The following is a 21,179-nucleotide window of genomic DNA, read 5'->3' as shown; positions in this document are numbered from 1 at the left end:
AATGCAGAATAGAGAGCCATTGGAGAAGCAGAGATTTGTGTGACAACGTCCCCCTAAGAAAGGGAGGAAGCAGGAGGGTAAAAGGCCTTGGTACTGCCCTGCTGAGGGTGCAGAACAGAGTCCAGGGCCTCTCTGAGGTGAGGCTTTGAGGTAGAGGATTCTGGGAGGGGTTTGAGAAACAAGTGTGCTGACTTTCATTGAATCACTCAGATCTTCCCCATGTGGCTTCTTTCTCCTGTCCTCCTTCCCCTCCTTCATAGTGTGTGTGTGTGTGTGTGTGTGTGTGTGTGTGTGTGTGTGTGTGTGTGTAGATGAGAGCACCTCTGGATCCTAAATGAGCAAGGCCTAGCTGGGTGGAGCACCCCACCTCATACACACATAGTCAGTGCAGTCACCTGACGCATGGGCTTGAAAGGAAGGGGAGTGGGTGTCTTATTTGTTTACCTTGATTAGGAAGAATGGGCAGGCAAAAGTACACCCAGCCTCGATGACAGCAGTATCACTGGTAACTTCACCTAGTGCCTGCCCTCTCTGCCAGTTCAAGTTCCCCAAATAAGTCCTTAAGAGACTTCTGAAGCATAGTTTTGACACAAGTGCCCCACATCATCATCATCATCATCATCATCATCATCTCTCTCTCTCTCTCTCTCTCTGGCTCTCTCTCTCTCTCATGCTATCTCTCTCTCTGTCAGATTCTCTCTCTGCTGTTCTGAGTAGCAAATCTCCCCATTGTCAAGGGCCTCTCTAAGGCAAACGGTTGGTACCAACTTCCTTCGCCGGGTGGGGGGGGGGGCAGGTCCCAGATAAGCATATGATAGATAACACACCTCCCTTACCTGTATTGAACACTTTCCACTTTCTCAAATGTTTCACTTGGTCAAGGAAGCTCAAGAGCCTTGAGGCTCTCACAGACTCCCCTCTTTGCTTCTAAACTTAAGTTTCTTGTTCTTTTCCTAAGATACCCGATCCAGGTATCTGATCCTTGACCTGAATCCAGCTTGGCTAAGGCCTTGTGTGTTTCCTTCCTCACAGGTTACTCGGGCCAGGACTTTGACTGGGCAGATTATCACAAGCGGCACGGGGCAGAAGAAGCACCACCTTTCTGCTTCAGAAATGTAAGACACTTCCCGTTGGTTCCCATTTGAAGTTGTAGATGCAATGCCGTGTACGCTGCGTGAGTTGTTTTTTTCCCTGTTCGGTGATCAGGTGTGTAGGACGGCCTTGCACAGCAGGACCGTGGAACCATCACAGGTTTCCAAACAAGTTTCATTTCATGTTGTGTGGATGAAGCCAGGCTGCTCTGGTAAACTGGCTAACAACTGCACAGGAGCTGGCTTGAACATGCTGGAATTTAGTTTCCACTTTTGGAAGGGTCAAGGATCAGAGATGCTTTGCTCCTAAGGTTTATCAAAGGGTGTAATCCTGGGCTGGGGATGGAGTTTAGTTTGTAGAATGCCTGCCTAGAGTGAGTGAGTCAATTCCCAGCACTGCGCAAACCAGGTGTGGTAGAGAATGCCTGTAATCGCAGCACTTCATAGGTAAAGGCAGGAAGAATAGATGTTCAAAGCCATTCTCTGCTACATAGTGAGTTCAAGGCTAGCCCAGGCTACAAGATACTTTGTTTTCAATCGATAGATAGATAGGTAGGTAGATAGATAGATAGATAGATAGATAGATAGATAGATAGATAGATGACAGACAGACACGTTAGGAAGTGCTTTCATTACTAGTAAGACACCAGCTGAGCAGCTCTGGGAAGTGCTTACTTTAAACTATTAAACTATTAAATTATTGTCATTGCAGCAGTATTTTAGTGACACAAACTAGAAACAGATAAATGAACTAACTCAGTAGCAAGAGGTGGTAAAGTTTGGTGAAGTAGTTGGCAAAATCGGTCCTTTAAGTTTCTTCAACCGTGGAGACTATGGCAAGGGAGCTGAGCTGCTACCTCTGCTTTAAAAATGAAGTGAGTATCGCCAAGTGTGTTCAACCTATTTGTAGTTAGGAAAGTAAATCCCTTATGCTAAGAAAAAATGACACACCCCTTTTACTTCTGACCTGCAGCTCCAACCCTGCGTAGCATTTGCAAATCAAAAGGCTTGCTTCTGACCCTGTGATCCCAGACTTATTGACTGACTGTCCACCCACACGCCTGTCTGTGCCACAGGGACATCAGAATTCAAAGGGCAAGAAGGAAAAGCATTGGCTTCAGAGAAGCTTGGCTGTGCATAAGTCAAATTGAGATGATGAAACATGAAGTAGTTTGATGACTGAGGTCATGTGTGCTCCTAAATACAGAGCAACATCAGCAGCAGGATTCGAAATAAGGACTCATTTGACTATCTGACCTTTCAGTTAATGATATTAGCCTATAGGAGCAGTTTCTCTGTAGCAGCATAGCACTATGGGGGGTGTGTTTTAAACAGTGTGATGGAGACAGGCATGGTTGTTCCAGGACCCCTTGAGGCTTATCAAGTCTAGTGACACATGACTTTATACTGTGTTGATGTCACTGGCTCAGAATCTACCGGCCTGCCTTTCATGAGGGACTGGGGAAATAGCCCATGATGCCTCAAAACCCGTTCAAGGTTGTGCTTTCTACCTCACGAGAGAAACACTCCTTCCCTTGACTCTAGCTTTGGAAAGAAAAATTTCACATCACTCCTTATTCCATTTTTAGAGTGTATTTCTCCCATGGCAGCATAGTTCCACAAGAAAGAAAGATTGGGGATAGGGGGGTCCTAGAGGTTAATGTTAGGTGCCTGCTTCATTCAATCCCCACATTTATCTGTCTATCTATCTATCTATTTATCTATCTATCTATCTATCTATCTGTCTGTCTGTCTGTCTGTCTATCTATCTATCTATCTATCTATCTATCTATCTATCTATCTATCTATCTGTCTGTCTGTCCATCCATCTATCTTAAGCAGCGTCTCTCTCAGAACCTGGAGCCCACTGATTTCTGTTAGACTGACTGACCAGTGAGCCCCAGGATCTTTCTATCCCCTCCCCCTCCACTGCTGGCATTACACAAGCTGCCACCCATGGCTTTTTCCTTGGATGTTGGGGATCTGAACTCAGGCCCTTATGCTCAAATGGCAAACACTTTACCAACTGAGCCATCTCACCAGCCCTCTGAAAATTTCCTTTTATCCAGGAGTGTCTACATGGCATTTCATTCAGGAGCAATTAACCACATGCCAGGTTGTCTTTGGAGCTTCCAGGATTCAGTCACCAAGATGCAATCTGGCTTAATGAATTTGCTGGTGTATTCATTAGGAGTGCTTTTGTTTCTGGCTCCCCATTTATTTAATAGACAGGAGTGTTGTCTGCCTGCTGGCTTATGCATTGCATAGTGGCACTCTGCTGAATCTGTTAGCTTGCTACGAGTGCTCTTTAATGGAATGCTTATTACGAATTCATTTTTTAATCACGCATCTCATGTGTACTAGAGGAGAGCTGTGGAACTGGATGTGTGGAAGACATTTCCCTTGGGGACGTTTTAACAATCAGAGTTGGTTCTAGGATGGATTGACACAGCCAAATGCTTAGTAAAGGAAACTCAGAAGTAACAGTTTTGCTATTGATCTTTTATAAATTACCCTCAAGCAGCGAGAGGAAATGAAAAGAGGTTATGTGGTTGTAGCTTTGCCTTATTAAGTGAGATAAAATACTTTTTAACTTCAAGGTTCTCCATGCAGCCATCCAGCTGTGCTATCAGAAAGAGGCTTCATACATAATTGTGTGAATAAAAGAGGGTGACTGTGTATTGAGGGGGCCATAAAAAAAAAGCCCACTGTAAACATCTCTGCCTCTTATTTCCAGAGAAATATACAGGGAAGGAGGAAAGTGACTTTTTTAAGCATGCAGGACATAATTTTTGTTCTGATTACATAAGGATACAATTGCCTTTTCAACTACTTTTATAAAAAGACACTTAAATCTAAATGACTCTGATATCTATCCCCGTAAGAGTCACATAACGATACAGTCTTTTATTGGTTCTAGAAATCTGTTTAGATGAGTTTATATATTTCAGAGTAGATATGTTTTTATAGTACTCTAGCATATTTGATTGCAATTTATAGTAGCTACTGTTTGGGGAAAGTCAGATTTATTTGAGAGTAATATTTGGAGAGAAGTTTGCTCATAGTACTGAGAAAACTCGTACAGAATCGATCTTTCTGAAATAGCTATTTAACTCCAGACCTAGTATCAAAAACACTCACTTCAAAGTTGTGGAGCATGAATAAAAACAACCAGACATGTTGTGAGGCGGAGCAAGCAGTTGGAAGGAAGGACCATGAACAGCCTTCACATTTCTGTAATTCACAGTGTGAAGATAGCGTAGGCTGACAGCGTATAAGACGTTAAGGAGTGGTGTGAAGAAACTTAGTCTTTCTGCCCTGGTAAGTCAGACTCTAGAGTCCAGGCAAACACAGATACTAGAAAGTAAGATAAAATTTCAGACAGTGGAGAATCAGGGAGCCAAAGCTCAGAATCCTGTTCATTAAATGCCACCTGCATCATTGGGGGACTCTTGAATCCTCCATGTCCCAGAAGGTCTCCAGTTAGCCCAGGTGAGGAGAGAAGAACAGAGTGGGCATTTAAATTGCTTCTAAGGAGACAGAGTTTGTGGTTTGAATTCAGTCGAGAAGATGGTGTGCTAAAACTGAGAACAGAAACAGAAGCAAAAACCCATACATAGCCTTGTGGGAATATAGCGCAATCCAGAATTTCTGTGTCATCCCATTTAGAATATGCATGTTTCAACTAAGGCATACAGAAGCTGGGAAAAATGTATTCCTTCTGAGAAGGAAGAAAAAGAAAAAGAAAAGAGAACAAAAACCCACCATGATTCAGATACTGGTATTAGCAGACAAGTTTTGCACATCCCCTATTGTACTGAAACTCAGGGATGGAAAGTGTGGTCTCCCTATGTGATACCCACACCAGCAGCTTTAGCGCCCCCTAGGGGCTTATTGGAAATGATGATTCTTTAATTCTCTATGTGTTTCTGATACACCCTGGAATTTGATAACAGTAGATGTAAAGGAAAGTATCCTTGTTAAGCATGTAAAGATAGGAAATAAAAGCTGTCAAAGCTTGAAGCTTTAGAATTGAGAATGGTGTATGAACTAAAAGAATTCATCAGTTTAATAGCAGAATGGAAATTACAGTTACTGACCTTGAATGTAGAAATTACAGGAGACACAGAACAGAGAGGAAAGAAAAATGGCAGGGGAGAATGAAAAAGACAGATGAATCTTAAGGAGCGGTCTGTGAGGTTGGAGACCTAGGAGTGACTGAAGGAAGGTGAAAAGATACCTCCCGTGGATGGTATGGAAGACAAAGAAACGGGACGCTACTGCTTTGTCAGCAGAGTTTGTGAAAGTTAGAAGCACCACAATGCTTTGCCAGTGTGATGGTTAGTTTTGATTGTCACCCTGACACAATCTAGAATCGCCTGGGAAGAGAGTCTCAGAGACAGGTTTTCTTTATCGGGTTAGCCTATGGGAGATTGTCTTGATTGCCTTAACTGATGTGGGGAGACCCAGCCCACTCTGGACAATGTCTTTCCTTGGGTTCGGCAGCCCACTGTGGACAGTGTCATTCACTGGGTTTGGCAGCCCACTGTGGACAGTGTCATTTCCTGGGTTCAGTAGCCCACTGTGGACAGTGTCGTTCCCTGGGTTCGGCGCCCACTGTGGATAGTGTCATTCCCTGGGTTCGGGTCCTGGACTGAGCAGAGAAAGTAAGCAGGAGAATAAACACTCATGTGTTTGTTCCCTTTGCTCTAACTGTGGACATAATGTAATCAGCTCTTTCAAGTTGTTGCTGTCTTTACTTCCCAGATATGATAGACCATTTGCTGGAATTGAGTTAAAACAAATGCTTTCTCTCCTAAGTCACTTTTTTTGTCAGGATATTTTATCACAGCTACATAAGCCAAACAAAGACAACTAGGTGTAAATGGAGGTGGAGTTTTCTGTCCCCACTGCCTGTTCCCACATATCCAACAGCCCCTTCCTAAATCACCACACAGAGACTTATATTAATTATAAATGCTTGGTCAATAGCTCAGGCTTATTATTAATTAGCTCTTACATTTAAATCAACCCATTTTTATTTATCTATGTATTGCCACATGGCCGTAGCTTTACTGTTCCTCTGACATCTTACTACTTGGACAGCTGGCTCGCATTTCCTTTGACTCTGCCGATCTTCATCCAAGTCCTCAGTTTGATTGTTCTGCCTAACCTTGTCCTGCCTTCCCATAGGCCAAGCAGCTTTATTATTAACCAATCAGTGGAATACATATTCACAGCATACAGAAGGGTCATCCCTCAGCAACTAGATAACTATTAGAATGGTTGAATTTTGGAACATAACCATGCCAATGCTACTGGGGGTTTATAGCCGCTAGGACACTTGTGGGAATGCAGAAGTGAGGAGACCACGTTGCAAACCAAATACCATAAAAGGTTTAACGCCTGGTTTGTTTTTTGTTTTTTCTTTTTTTTTTTTTTATCACCCAACAATTTTTGTTTCTAGAGAAGTGTAAATTTATTGTGAAGGGTTTAGCTTGGTCTACCCCATTCATATGACCATATCTGAAACCCTCAAAACGTGAAGATGTTTGGAGTGATGATGTCTAGAGAAATAACTATGATAAGATGAAGTCCTAATCCTGTGTGACCTGTGTTCTTATTGAGAGAGTAAGTCAGGACCCAAATACTCATAGAGGGATGACCATGGGAGAACACAGGCTTCACACAGCCATCTGTAAGTCATAAAAGGAGACCTCAGCAGAAGCCAACCGGGTGAAAGATTGATGTTGTGGTCTCAGCTTCTAGGACTTTGAGATAACTAATTTTGGTTGTTTAAGCCACTTAGTCTGTGGCATTTTGTTAAGGTAACCTGAATGGTTTCATGTACTTCTGATCACACAAAAATGTGTATGTGCCTGCAGGGTTGTAGCAGCTTCATTTACAATAACTAACTAAGTTTTGAAAATGGTTCAATGTCCCTTAACCGACAAATGATAAATTGTAACGTGTATATGTTAACTACTCAGCCATAACAGAGCAAACTACGTATGATTCTTGCCGGAATGATCCTCAAATGCATTTTGCCAAACATGCTGGTTTCATTTCTGTTGCTTCAATGAAATATCTTGACCAAAGCTACTTAGAAGAAAGATGCCAGCTTATAGTCCGTGGGACCAGAGAAGTCAAGGCAGGGACTCGAAGCTGGTCACTTAACATGTTCAGAACCAAGAAAAACAACCCTCTCCCCATGTTTTTTATGTGTTGCCCTTGTCTACAGTTTATGACCCAGCCCACAAAATGTTGCCATTCACATTTAGAATAGGTCTTCCCTCTCAATCAACAATCAAGACAGTCTCCCACTCACCTTACACGCTCTCAGGCCAACCTGATCTGAGTAATTTCTCACGAAGACTCTCTTCCCAGTTCGTTCTAGGCTGTGGCAAGTTGACTTTTAAAATTAAACATCAACTAAGTGAAGGAAGACAGGCTCAAAAGGTTTCGTAGAATGTGACTCTATCTATATGATAATATAAAATAAATACATGGAATTACAGAAACAAAAGCCAGATTGATGGCCACTAGGAACTGAGCGTTAAGAACCGGGTACACAGGGCTAGTACGAGGTTGTTCAGAGGAGGTGATGAAGGGGCTATTTTGCACCATGACTGTAGTTGTGGGCGAATATGGTTATGTGCATTTGTCCAACGGCTTTATCTTTATAGATCAATCAGAACACCTTAAGCAGTGAATTTTACTATATGTATTTCTTGGTGTGTGTGTGTGTGTGTGTGTGTGTGCATATACAGGCCTGTGGACAACGTTAGGTGTCAATCCTCAGCTATGGTCCACGGTTTTTTTTTTTTTTATATAAAGCCTCTGTTGGCCTGAAGCTCTCCAAGGGGGCCAGACTGGCTGGCTAGCAGCCCCAGGGATCTGTCTGTCTCCTTCTCCAGTGCTGGGATTGCAAGTAAGGGCCACCACACCCTGCATTTTTTTAAACACAGGTTCTGGGGATTGAACTTGGGTCCTCTTGCTCACATGACAAGTACTTTACTGACTGAGCTGTCTGTCTGTATCTTCCAGCCCCTACTATATATACATAAAAATTTTAAAGTTAATTACGAAAGTAAAGACAAATACAAGTAATAAGAAAATAAAGACAATTTCAGATAAATGAAAACTAAGGAATTTGTCACCAACAGGCCCGTGCTATAAGCTAAAGGGCATTCTTTAAATGTCCTTTAAAAGAAAATGATACCAGATGGATACTCCATCTGCCTTGTAAAACACCCTAGGTATGATTTTAGCAAGGAATATAGAGGAGTAGAAAAATGATGTGTTTTAAAAAGCTCATAGAATTGAAGTTCAAACTATTCAAGAAAGAATGTGTCCAGAACCTCATTCATTTTAGCAAGATGTCTCAGGTGCCCAGTGTGTGTGTGTGTGTGTGTTAAGCACAGTTCTGATCCTGACCCATGCAATAAAGAATGCATGGCCCTTTAGTCATGAGCAGTGGGGAAAGCAAGCCTGTCTGTCTCAGCAGTAAGATGTCATTGTGGCTACTGTCTTCACTGGCCAGTCTGTACTCACTCACTGTTCTCCTCTGAGAGCTGCTGGCTCAGGCCTGCTTTCTTTTGCTTTCAGGCAGCATTCAATCGGGGCTTTTCAAAGAACATGAAGCTGGAAGCTGTGAACCCCAGGAATCCAGCAGAGCTGTGTGTGGCCTCTGTGGTCAGTGTGAAGGGGCGGTTGTTATGGCTCCACCTAGAAGGTAGGTACAATAAGCTGCTGTCTATGAGTACTTGGGGGTCCTCTCCAGAGGATGGGGTACAGGAAGATTCGGCACTCTCATAAATGCCCCTCTTGTTACCCTCTGTTTAAACAGATCTTAAATTATTCAGTGTTCTTAAATAAGTGAAACTAATCAAATACAAATTCATTCCGAGGCGCTCCTCTTAACTAATAATTTCATGAAATGAGATGCAGGCGAGATAATTATGTTTGGAACACACTGGTCTTTTTACATCTATGATTATAAAAGCTAATGTTGCAATTAAATTAATATGAGTCACTAAAAATGGTATTTGAGGTCTTGGTCATTATGAGAATAAAATGATATATTTGCATTTTAATGTGGGCAATACCCTTCATTTTGTTTTCTTCTGTAGATGTTTAATTTTTCCTCAAAATACTAACTGATGGTTTCTCTCTCCAAATACATTTAAGCTTTTTTTTCTTCAATGATGTTGAAACTGTTCTTTACAGATAGTTTATTTTAGAATATACAGAAAATTCACACTGTAATGTATTTTGTGAATAGAACATTTTAGATTTAGGTACAACATTGTGTCTTCCATGCATTACATTTTGAATTAGAAATAATTAAAGTGTATTTAATCTCTAAGGATTTCCAATCTTTTCATAACATAATGACAGAACTCAGATGTTTGATGCATATGCAACACAATAAGAACAGATAAGATTATAAGAGACTTCTAGGTCTCCTGGTATATGCATCGTTTATATCTTATGACATGTTCTTGTCACTATTTGTCTTAGTTGCTTTTTTATTGTGATAAAACACCATGACCAAGGCAGCTTATACAAAGGAAGCATTTAATTGAGCTTAGGACTTCAGAGGGTTAGAGTCCATGATGGTGGAGCAAAGGCTGCAACACAACCCGCTGAGAGTTCACATCTTGACCTGCAATCGTGAGGGAACAGTGGGAATGGCAAGAGTCTTTTGAAACCTCAAAGCCTGCTCCCCGTGCCACACCTCTAACAAGGCCACACCTCCTAATCCTTCTCAAACAATTCCAGGAGCTGGGGTTCATTAGGGACATTCTAATTCAAACCAACACACAATTGGGAAAGAGCGTGTGGAAGAAAGGGCTAGACTTGGTAGTAATATCATGTGATCCTTATTTCCTGTGGAAGCAAGTCTGAAAATTGCATACCAAGTTCTCAGGTTAGTTTATAGTCTCATAAACATTACAGTTAATAGATTGGAAGATGTGAAGCAGTCATCTTAGATGTCATTGTGTCATTGTTTTCCAGATAATAATGTAAACATTGCTGTAGTTTAGGTGCCAAAATCCATCTGAATTAAGTGGAATTCTGAGAATAGGTTTCGCTTTGTGGATTCCTAGTGAATGGCTTCTGCTTGGAAGCCATCGAAGTTATGGGCAAAATGGTGATACTTACAGTTACAGAGGGGACACCTTTGGTTTTCTTGCTACTTGTGGACTCAGATCAGTTGCTATTGGAGCCACAAGATCACTGCTGTGGCTTCTCATCACTCACGTATCTTCTATGCGTGCTGAGCCACGCTAACGAGACTCTGCATTAACTGCGAGACAGAAATGGTGACGTTAGAAGCCCGTGTTTCCTCTTTATTATTTAGCACATTATGGTTGAGATTCTGTGGCAGTCATTATTTATTTAGCAGTTTCTCCTTTTAGTATACTTTGCAGCTGTTAATTACCTAACACAAACAGCAGTAAGAGTGTCCTGATTTTTATAGCTGGAGAAACCAGCTAAGCCATTAGGATCTGCCTGGGAGTCATTTTCATTGCTCTTGACATTTTCTGTTGCTTAATTCAGTAGACGCTGCAGCTTCCTGCTTCTTAAGAGAGTGATGAGCAACATTTAATGCATGCTTAACATATTTGACCATACTTTTGTTGTTGTTGTTGTTCTGATCTCCTCAAGATACAAATTTTGGGTTTTACTGGAAAAAAAATATACCCAAAGCAAAAAATAACCCCACCTCATGTGCATTCTTATTTTTTTATTTTACAGTGCTCTGTGTATTGAAAACTAGGAAGCAAAAATTTGAAAAAAGAGTATTCATTTTCCAGACCTAATTTATATTTTTAAAAAGTGCTTGCAAGCAACAGGGTGAATATTTTCTAATGACTATTGAATAGTACATGGCATTAATGGTCAAAATCATGCACCTGTTTCTTAACTTAAAAGATATTTGCTGTGACAGTGTGAGGACCTAAATTTGGATGTTGAGTACCCATGTAAAGAGCTTGATGCTGAGTGCCCATGTAAACAGCTGATCCAGAGTACCCCTGTTATATTAGGACTGGGAAGGCAGAGGGAGGTATATCCCAGGGACACTCTGGTCAGCCAGTCTAGCTGCGTTGATGAGCTCCAGGTTCACTGGAGAGACCCCGTCTCAAAGTCAGATGGATAGTGATTAAGTAAGACACCCAACACTGTCCTTTGGCCTCTATATGTGCATATTTATGCATGTGAGAGTGTGCTAAGGTGTACACACACATACACACATGCATACACACACATCATACATTAAATTCCAGACCATCTTCTTGGTTTCGCATGAATTTGATTTTTATTTTGTTTTGTTGGGACTTTGACCTTAGAGGTCCTTTTACCTTCTGAAAGTGACAACTCAGTGGCACCGATTTCTCTTCACTTTATAATTCTATCTACACATAGCATCCCTGTCCTCAGTCCGAGGGATAAAGTGTTAGGGCTTCATTATGGTCACTTTGTGGCTATTAAATTACTTTATAGGGTAATGATTATTCTGATTACAGGCCATTTATTTGACACTTTAAATTTATAAAAGTCTTTACAACAATGTTATTAGTTATTTTAATGCATTAAATCAGTTTGAAGTCTTTTCAGTGCATGGCTGATTGACCACTTTTAGGTAATTAAAATGATCATTTCTAGTTAATATTTGACTCCTTAAGAAGCCAGATCATTCTTGTAAGTATCTTTAGAAGGTCTTTTATTAGAAAGAAATCAATGAATAAAGTATATGAGATTAATGTAATATTTTTAGTTCACACTGGAAAGAGATTCTAATTCTCACACACCACTGACTGGAAGGGAGACATATTGTAACAAGGATTAGTGTCTTGGGATGGACCCTGTACTGCTTTCTCTCTTCTTGTTATTCTAGTGTAGGTAATCCTATCTAAAGCTATGAACACTATCCCTAGACAGTTCCAGTACTGCAGCTGTGAGCTGGACTACATGCTCATCGGTTGGTCATCTCACAAACTAGGGAAGCTTACTTACCCCAGGTCACTTTCTTGTGCAGCAGATGCAGCCTGGCATTTTACGAGTTTTCATGGTTCTTTTGTCCTTAAGTGGGATCAGAGCATTGTGTTGCCTTCTTTGGCCTCTCTTGTGGCACCACTTTCTCAGAATCCTTTCTTTTGGATACATTATGAGGTATAAGCTGCCAGTCCCTTATCCAAAATGCTTGAGAGCAAAAGTCGTTAGGATTTTTGAATATTTGCTTGTATGTGGGATCCACATCGAAATGTGAAATCACATCCTCTCTCTCTCTCTCTCTCTCTCTCTCTCTGAGACAAGTTGAGAGAAGGAGAGATGGAGGGAGGGGTCTGAAAGTAACTTCATGAATATTTTTAAGAGACTGTACAAAATAACCAAATTTCATACTGGATTGCTTTCTTTATAAAGTGTCATAATGGCACTCTGAAAGTTTACATTTGGTATCATTTTGCATCTTGGAGTGTGTGAATTAAGCATTGTCTACCTGTATATCTGTGTGTAGAACTTTATTGCACATTTCATGGGAGACCCAATGGTACTCAGCTCAAATTCCCAGTGATTAATACATTGATTGCTCAAGAAACTTGAATAACTTAGGTTTGTGTTCAGAGTTGTTTAAAATTTAGAAATTTTAGTTGTAAAAGGTATTGTGCCTTTGAAAAATTGTGGTAAAATAAATACAGTGTCAAGTTTACTCTTTTGACTAAACTTTTTGAAGTGCCTGGGCATGTGGTATTAAATTAATGAACATCACTGCGCAACATCATCAGCATTCATTTCCAGAACTTTCTTATCTTCAAATGGAAACTTGGTACCCATTGCCCTAAACTCCCACAGATTTCACTCCAGTCTTTAGCAGCTGCTGTTCTGACTCTATCAACATCCTATAACCCCCATGGAGGTAGTCCTGCAGTATTTGTCTGAAAATAGTTTTGTGCAAGATTTACTACTACTACTACTACTACTACTTATATGCTTATATCTTATTCCATAATGATTTGCTCTTTTTGTCCCTTTTTGACTGCATATGTGTAGCAGTGTGCATGTACGTATGTATGTTCATATGTATGTAGGTGCACATGCATATGTGTGTGCACACGCATATGTGTGTATGCACTTGCATGCAGAGGCCAGAAATTGGTGTTAATTTGCCTCCCACCTTACATATTCTTTCATTTGAACCCAGAGCTTGCTGATTCAGGTAGTATAGTCAGCCAGCTTCCTCGGGGATTCCCGTGTCTCCTCTGCCAATGGGTCTGGATTACAGGCAGACTACCCAGCCCAGCTAGAATTTATTCGAGTGGTGGCAAGCCAAACGCTGGTCTTTGTGCCGGTGTGGCAGGCACTTGGCCGACTCATTCATCTCCTCAGCCCCATCTCGTCTCTTTGTTCTTCACAGACCTGGCCACTTCATTGGCAAGATTATTAAGATGTGAGAAGCTCATGGGTTGTTCAGAGTTAAAACATCGTAGTCAAAGTAGCACTCTCTTCCTGAATAGACGTGGTGCTTCTGTTTCTCATCCTTGCAGCTAATTTTCTTGCATGAGCTCGTTAGTCATCAGTCCGACTGTGACACAAGCAGTTCCAGTCTGGCCAGTACTGAGTGTTGCTGATGTAGGGACGTCCACAGTTCCAGCTGAGGTAGCACCTTTCCGGCACAAATCTCTTCCTTCAAGGATCCTAGTCTCCATTAGAAAGAGGAAGTACCCTCGAACACGCTAATGTTATTGTTAGTGTTATTAGCTGTGACCCTGTTCCCACCTCTCCATCGCACCCAGCACAGTGTCTATTCACAACCTCTTGTGCACTTTGCTCCCTCAATGCTGCTGAACAAACAGGAAGAATAAACACAGTTTGTTACAGAAACCAATAGCAGTTTCAGGGGCTGCCATCTCTTAAGAACTGCCGTTTGGCCGTCGACGATTCAGAGTGAGGTCTGTGACACTGATATGCTAACAATCGAAAACTCCTCAATCAGTTTTTCAAAATCGTGCTTGAGTTCCCATAACCACCTTTTACATCCGTCCATGTACAACCCATAGACCCCATATAACCCAGGATAACTATAAATGTGCCCAATAAAATTATAACCCTAAACACTCTGAGATGATTTTTCATTTCTGTGACTTACACGTTTCTTCGGTGTGAACTTTGTAGTTGACAGTGCTACCTCACAATGTCACACAAAGTATACAGTATATGGATGCTCTTGCATCCTGTGGGGTGCTGGTTGTGCACCACTAATGCTGTGTGACCCAAGAGAGTTCTTCACCTAGCACAGCCCAACGAAAACAAAAGATTGACCACCCTGTGTCTATATCATAATCAACAGGAGTCCACATATCTGGGGCCCTGATGAGATCTTATACTTTCAAGTCCCTGGGAACTGGGCTTGGAACCCGTATATTAAGCCGCATCCCCTGATGCTTCCTATGAACACTAAGTCACCATTCACACTAGTTTGTCAAAGGTATCTTTGGTTCAGAGAGACCTCTTAGAGCCCCTTCCTGTTTTAGGAGACAGCACAGAAAACAGTATCTTATGCATTTCCATCATTTGTGGGAAAGTCGGGTAGTTAATACACATTTTGCAAACACTGCACAAATACAGTAAAGGGAAAGTGCGAATGTGAAATAAGTCTCTTTCGAGCCAACTCGGGTGGCTCACACAGCTCTGTAAAGGGGTATGTCCTGTGGGAAATTTGGAGAATATACACTGCTAAAGATCAGGCCATGAGAGCAATCGTAATAGTTTTCAGGTAGATGAAAACGCTGCTCCCAGAGCAAGATCTTTGGGGGAAGAGGTCATAAATACAGCCAGATTTGTGTTGCTCTGAAAGTTGATGCTTGGACAGACAGGTTTGTGGTGGCTCAGGACGGCTCTAAGTGGAACCGTGGTTATGTTGCTGTTAATGACAGACTGGGGATACCCCTCTTCTGAAATCTTTGCAGAGGAATCACGTTGGGGGGGCACTTTGGTTTCTGTTATTGGGGTGAGAGGGAATATGATGAACATATTCTTAAGAAGCTGAATCCCTAGATGAACCTGAGTCTGCTGCCACTGGCCTGCAGAACCTAGCCTGACCAGGCCTCTTGTGTGGTAACCATAGCGATTCTGCTAATAAGATGGGGGCTTCATAAGAGAAGGAGCCACATGCTTGATATGCTACCCCTAATAAAATGAAATTAGGAAGTGAACACTTCTGAAGTCCCAGATGTAAGTCCCACATCTTGTTACACTCTCTAGTTACTGCTTTTCCGTACCTCAGGTCACTTGTCTTGAAAATGGAGATAGAAAAGTCCCTGTTTTTTTTTTTCCAGGATTGTTGGGAAAAGCCCCTAGTTTTCAGGATTATTGTGAACTAAACTCATGGAAAAGAGCTGGCCTGTAGTAAGAACTATGAATGTCTTCCCTGTGGAATGTGTTTCCCTCTATGTATACACACACATACAGGAACAGGTACACATATGCATGCATGCATGCATACACACAGACACACACACAAACACTTATACACATATATGCATATACACACGTGCACACACACAGGTACATATGCATGTATGCATACACACATACGCACACACACACTCATGCACACGTGCGCGCCTCTTCAGTTCCATTTGTACCATTTTCTTTCAGACTGTGTATTTCCTCTGACCTTTTTATTTATTATTTTTCCTTGCTGGCCACAATTCTGTTCTCTCTTTATTCCTTAGGAGTCTGGCTCCAAGGCTGACAAAGAGATGCTCCAAAGGCTCCTTTGTTCATTGACATGGCAAAGGGGACAAGCATGGCAGGTCAAAGCCGGGGCTCCATCCATCACCTGGTTCTGGTGGCACTTCCCTCATCTTACGTTGTCTCTCTTTATCTCGTCTTGGAGACTGTCCACATTTGCTGTGGCCTTTAACTTTGCCTAAGAACATGAACCAAAGTGAAGTTGTTCCCTTAAACACCTCTTACCTTTTCCCCATCCCAGCGTGTAAGCAAGATGAAGAAGTTGCACCAACAATTCTGTTACTGAAGTAAATGAAAATCATTACTTGTATCGTGCTTGGCCCTGAGGCTCTCTCCCCTCGCATCTCTCTTCCCTGTGGTACCCCATAGCATCTCCACTCTCTAATTCACCTGTGCTTTCTCTCTCTCATGGCGTGTTGGAAGTGACGTAATTGCATATCTTTGGGACCTTGGCAGGATTGCGTTGCGCCAAGCCATCTACCTGTGCCATCCCAACGTTTCTAGGTTTAAACAGGTCACCATCTCTGTTGAGGTAGCCTGTGCCGTTGACTAGATTGAGCTGCAGTGTAAAGTTCTAGCAATCCCACAGGCAGACAGAGTCTTTGGATCCGTTATGGGAGGGCAAAGGTTACTGGAGATGGAAAATTGTCTCTAAGGTTCCTATATGATTCCTACAAATTCAGATGCTTGTAAATTTACGTCAGGACTACCAAAGTTCTTGTAGCAGTGGTTTGTTTATGGTTTCATTTTCTTTTCTTGTGCGGTAACTTGCATTTTATTAATTCGAACTTGATGGCAAGACAACATTTATGCACAAAACCCTTCTTTTCTTCTTGACTATGCTGGAGATTGTGGAAGCTGTGTGTAAAAGAGAACATCCACAAAGGTACAGAACTCACAAAGTATCTCACTGTTGGTCTCCTCTCAGGGGATACCACCGTTAGTATTGGTGCACATTTACTCTCAGATTTATTTTATGCATACATAACTAGACATGTCTTCACCCCTTGAAAACAGCGTCATGTGCTTTACACTCACAGGCTCAGCCTGTCTTTTCTCACTCCACGACACATCATTGGAGATCATTACATTAAGTATTTAAATGGCCGCAGAGTGTTCCATCACTTGAATATACCCTACCTTATTTCAACACTTTCCCGTAGAGGGGCTGTCTGCTTCCTAATGGGTTTTGAGATGGACTTCTAGACAAGTGTGAGGGTGAAAGTGATGCTGAGGAGATGCAGCTGAGACAAAGGCAGAGCTCAGGTGTGGTCTTGTCTAGAAGGAGGTTTTCTTTTCTTTTCATAAATATTTTTGTCCCTTCAAGAATTCCATGCCATGTGTTGTGCTTACATACACAGTGACAGATACTGCCTTGAGTCTTTGATGAAGCCTCTGGGTTTGCTTCTGTAATCCCAGCAGTGCTGGAGCGACAAGCGAGCGAGAGTCCTGGACACATGCATCATTTCGTAAAGCTGCTGGGTCTCCAGGCTTGGAAATAATAAGCTTGCCCTTAAAAGGTTATCTAGAATCTGGCCAGATGTATCTACAATTCTGTGATAATCACAGCAATTGATAAGGCTAATAAAAGTAAATAAGCAATTGCTACTCACCATCCAGAATGGCGTTTAAAAGATGGGGGTCAGGAAAAATTTTCCTGGGTGATACCCACATTGCTTACTTGAGCATGTGTTTGTTTCTCTCTCTCTCTCTCTCTCTCTCTCTCTCTCTCTCTCTCTCTCTCCCCCTCCCCCTTCCCTTCCCTCCCTCCCCCTCCCCCTGTGTGTGTATTTGTGTGTGTCTCTCTCCCTCCCTCCCTCCTTCCCTCCTTCTCTGTTTCTCTTTCCCCCCTTGCTGTGGTATATATGTGTGTGGCATATGCATATACTCCAAATGCTTTCATTCATCCTATTCACAGCCTGTGTGTACCTGTGCAGATGGCAGGGAGGGACTTCGGTGCCTTCCTCTGCTTTCTTTCCATCCTATTTCCTCAAGACATGGTCTTTCACAGAATCTGGAGCTCGCCATTTTGACCAGGCTGCCTGGCCTGGTGAATAAGCTCTTAGGATTTAACCTTTGGGCGGGGAACATAAGGACGCAGAGACAGGTGAATGCCTGAGGGTCACTGGTGAGCCTACTTAGGATCTCAGGGTCAGGGACCCTATCTCAAAAACTAAGGTACAGGTGCGTGTGGCCAATGACACTGGAGGTTGACTTCTTGGACTCCACATGGGAGTGCACTCACACCTGCACACACATGCAACTGCACATACACAAACTTGAATACACACATACACATACACATACACATACACATACACATACACATACACATACACATACACATACACATACACATACATATACGAGTCACTCCAGTCAAAGCTGAGAGACAAACACATCCTCTCAGGAAATCGCCTTATCTCTAGTCTGTTCCGAAACAGTGGTTTCCCTATAGCTGTTGCTTTTGGCTGTAAAGTTTGCTTTTATTTAGTTGACAGTTACTCTTTGCTTGGTGTGGAACAAATTCTGTCACGGTGGCTTACAAGTTGTACCACATGTCTTTAATTTCATAGCTACTCTTAGGAAAGGGGACATCTGGTCCCTTTTTGAGCATATCTGGCTCTGATCCAATTTTTCCTAGCATCTTTCTTCCCTCCTCGTTTTTAGGGCAATATATATCTTTTTTTCCAAACTCCTGTTTTATTTGAAATATCTCAGATTCTCACCATTAACTAATTTCAACATTTGTACCCATCTTAAGACTACACACTCTACAAGCCATCCTCTATACTATTATCGTTTTTTTAAAACATTTTCAGGAATGCATCTCTGAGTCTTAGGGATGCTCTCATGTGTGTGTGTGTGTGTGTGTGTGTGTGTGTGTGTGTGTGTGTGTGTGTGTGTGTGTGTGTGTGTGTTGTGTTTCCTTCTGTTTATTTTTAGTAACCATTATGTTGGTTTCTTCCCCACGCAGGTCTGCAGCCTCCAATCCCAGAGGTCATTGTGGACATGGATTCCATGGATATCTTCCCCGTGGGCTGGTGTGAAGCAAATTTTTACCCTTTGACTACACCACAAAAAACAGTTTGTAAGTGTTGTCCAATGGGATGGGATGATTGAACACATAGTGTTCACAATCTTGGTGAATAAATGAGCGAGTTGGTACAGGAGGTTGTGAAAATAAAGGTCCTAGATGTCCTAAAGAATGCCTATGTTATTATTGTCTCAATCATTCTTTAAGTGCTGATATCAAACAGACATTTGGACATATTTTATAGGTGACAGTAAGGAGAAAATTAAAAGAGGCCACGTAATCCATTGTTTTGACTTGGGAAAGCAGAGATTAACCATCATATTTTTTAAATTTTCTTTTCCCCCAGTTTTTGAGAAAGGGTCTAACTATGTACCCCAGTTATTTTTTACTTTGTGTGTATGTATGTATTTATGTGCGGATATATGTACATGTGAGTGACCATCTCTCCATTTCCTCTGTTAATATTTATTTCTAACAAATGATTATCACCTTTATAAAAAGGTAGGTCCTTAGCTTGATTTATATACGTATTTGTTGTTAATCAGTCTTGATTCAGATAATTCCTCATTTTCTAACATCAGCATTTTTTTCTAAGACAAGGTCTCACTATGTAGCTTTGGGTGTCCTGGAACTCATTACGTAGACCAGGCTGGCCTCAAACTCACAGAGATCCAGCTGCCTCTGCCTCCTGAGTGTTGGGATTAAAGGCGTGTGCCACTATGCCAATCATAGCATTTGTTAACGATAATCAGATTTCTGCAACTATTAGAGTTCGGTGGGATAAGAGTTCAAGTTTGCCTCTTTTGCAGCACAGTGTGTGCGTACGGAATGAATGCAAATATTGGAGTCAGACAAATGGCTCAGTTTGGTTCCCAGTACCCACATCAGGCAGCTCAAAACCACCTTCAGGTTCACTCCAGTTCCAAGGGATCTGGCACCCTTGACTGGACTCACATATACATAACCCCACATAGACACACTTACATAATTATAAATGAAACAAGTCTTCAAAGAAATAGTGACATAGAGTGTTCTCATCTCCCCAGATCATTATTTGCTGGTTTATTTGAGTATTTGACCACGCACGTTGCGAGCTGCCTGCTTCCCTCCCACTAATTCAGCGTTTTCTTTTCATTGAGGTTGACTTGGGCGTGTATTATTTTGGAAGTATTCTTCACCTTATCACAATTTCTGTTGAGTTTGCAACAATTTATCTTAATGTGTGTTTATGTGCAGTACAATATGTGTTCTCCTTATCTTCTTTATTAAAAGTGACCTTTAACATTAAATAGTCAGTGTAGTGATAAGATTAAATGTACTTACAAAATTTTCATATTTGATAAAACCATATCTGATCTATGCTAGTAGATAGTATGTAAATTTGTGGCTTGACTTCAGCAACTTTTTAGTTATAAGAATAGACACAGGACTCATCTTAATAAAAAATAATAATAATTAAGGATTTGTCCTAAAAAAAACTACCCTCATTATTTAGAGGCTGAAAAGGCTTAGAGAGATGATTCCTGTCCTATTCAGAAATAAGGAGGGCTGGGGAAGCAGCTCTGTTGGGACAGTGCATACCTACATGGCCACCTACCCAGCATGCACTGAAGCCTGAGCTCAGTCAGGCCCAGCACTGCACAAACTGGGTGTGGTGGTGCACCCAGGTAATCCTAGCACTTTGGAGGTGGGTCCTGGAGGATCAGACATTCAAGGTTGCTGGCAGGTACATATCCAGTTCTAGCCTGAATGAGGCCCTGTCTCTAAATAAATAAAACAGGGTGCACTTTTACACTAAGCTATTAAAAAAGGACTAGCCTCACTAACAATGTCGTTTTCCTTTTGTTTTCCTGTTTTACAGTAGAAAAGAAGAGAAAGGTCGCAGTTGTACAGCCGGAAAAAAAGTATGTTTTTTTTTCTTCTTCCCTTTTTTCCCCTCCCAAACTGCATGATTAGCTATAAAGAGCCTGTGTGAGTTTCTTGGGGCATTAGCTAACAAGCATGTCATCATCGATGGTGACAGCTTTTATTCCTTGTGCAGTTATTATGTGCAAAATACAGAGTCCACTCTCAAAGCCTTCTACAGCCCCCATGGTTATTTCTCACTTTTTATTCCACACTGATAGAAACTACTGTCTCTGGTACCGATTCTTGGTGGCCTCATATGACAAGTGTAGTTTATAGATGGGTGATCTGTTTTGCTGACCCTGAGTGCCTAGAGGCAAAAGGCTTAAGTACCCTGACCCCCCTGTCACGCAGCTGGCTGAATGTGAGAAGCTGCTTTACCC

General features: G+C 41.7%; 1 protein-coding gene across 3 annotated transcripts in view; it reads left to right on the top strand.

Moving 5' to 3' along the window:
• Positions 1 to 21,179, top strand: part of Sfmbt2 (Scm like with four mbt domains 2) — a 189,197-nt gene that overhangs the window by 121,148 nt on the left and 46,870 nt on the right. For all 3 annotated transcript variants that reach the window (XM_052727431.1, XM_052727429.1, XM_052727430.1), the window contains exons 10-13: positions 1,033 to 1,115; positions 8,700 to 8,826; positions 18,832 to 18,945; positions 20,753 to 20,795. In XM_052727431.1, the coding sequence (XP_052583391.1) occupies positions 1,033 to 1,115; positions 8,700 to 8,826; positions 18,832 to 18,945; positions 20,753 to 20,795 (367 nt within the window). The remainder of the gene's footprint in view (positions 1 to 1,032; positions 1,116 to 8,699; positions 8,827 to 18,831; positions 18,946 to 20,752; positions 20,796 to 21,179) is intronic.

Source organism: Peromyscus californicus, unplaced genomic scaffold (assembly GCF_007827085.1).
Source record: "Peromyscus californicus insignis strain IS unplaced genomic scaffold, ASM782708v3 Scaffold_8__1_contigs__length_139910024, whole genome shotgun sequence".
Taxonomy (NCBI): Eukaryota; Metazoa; Chordata; class Mammalia; order Rodentia; family Cricetidae; genus Peromyscus; species Peromyscus californicus.
Note: the sequence above shows the minus strand (reverse complement) of the source record. Positions and strands in the feature narration are given on the sequence as shown.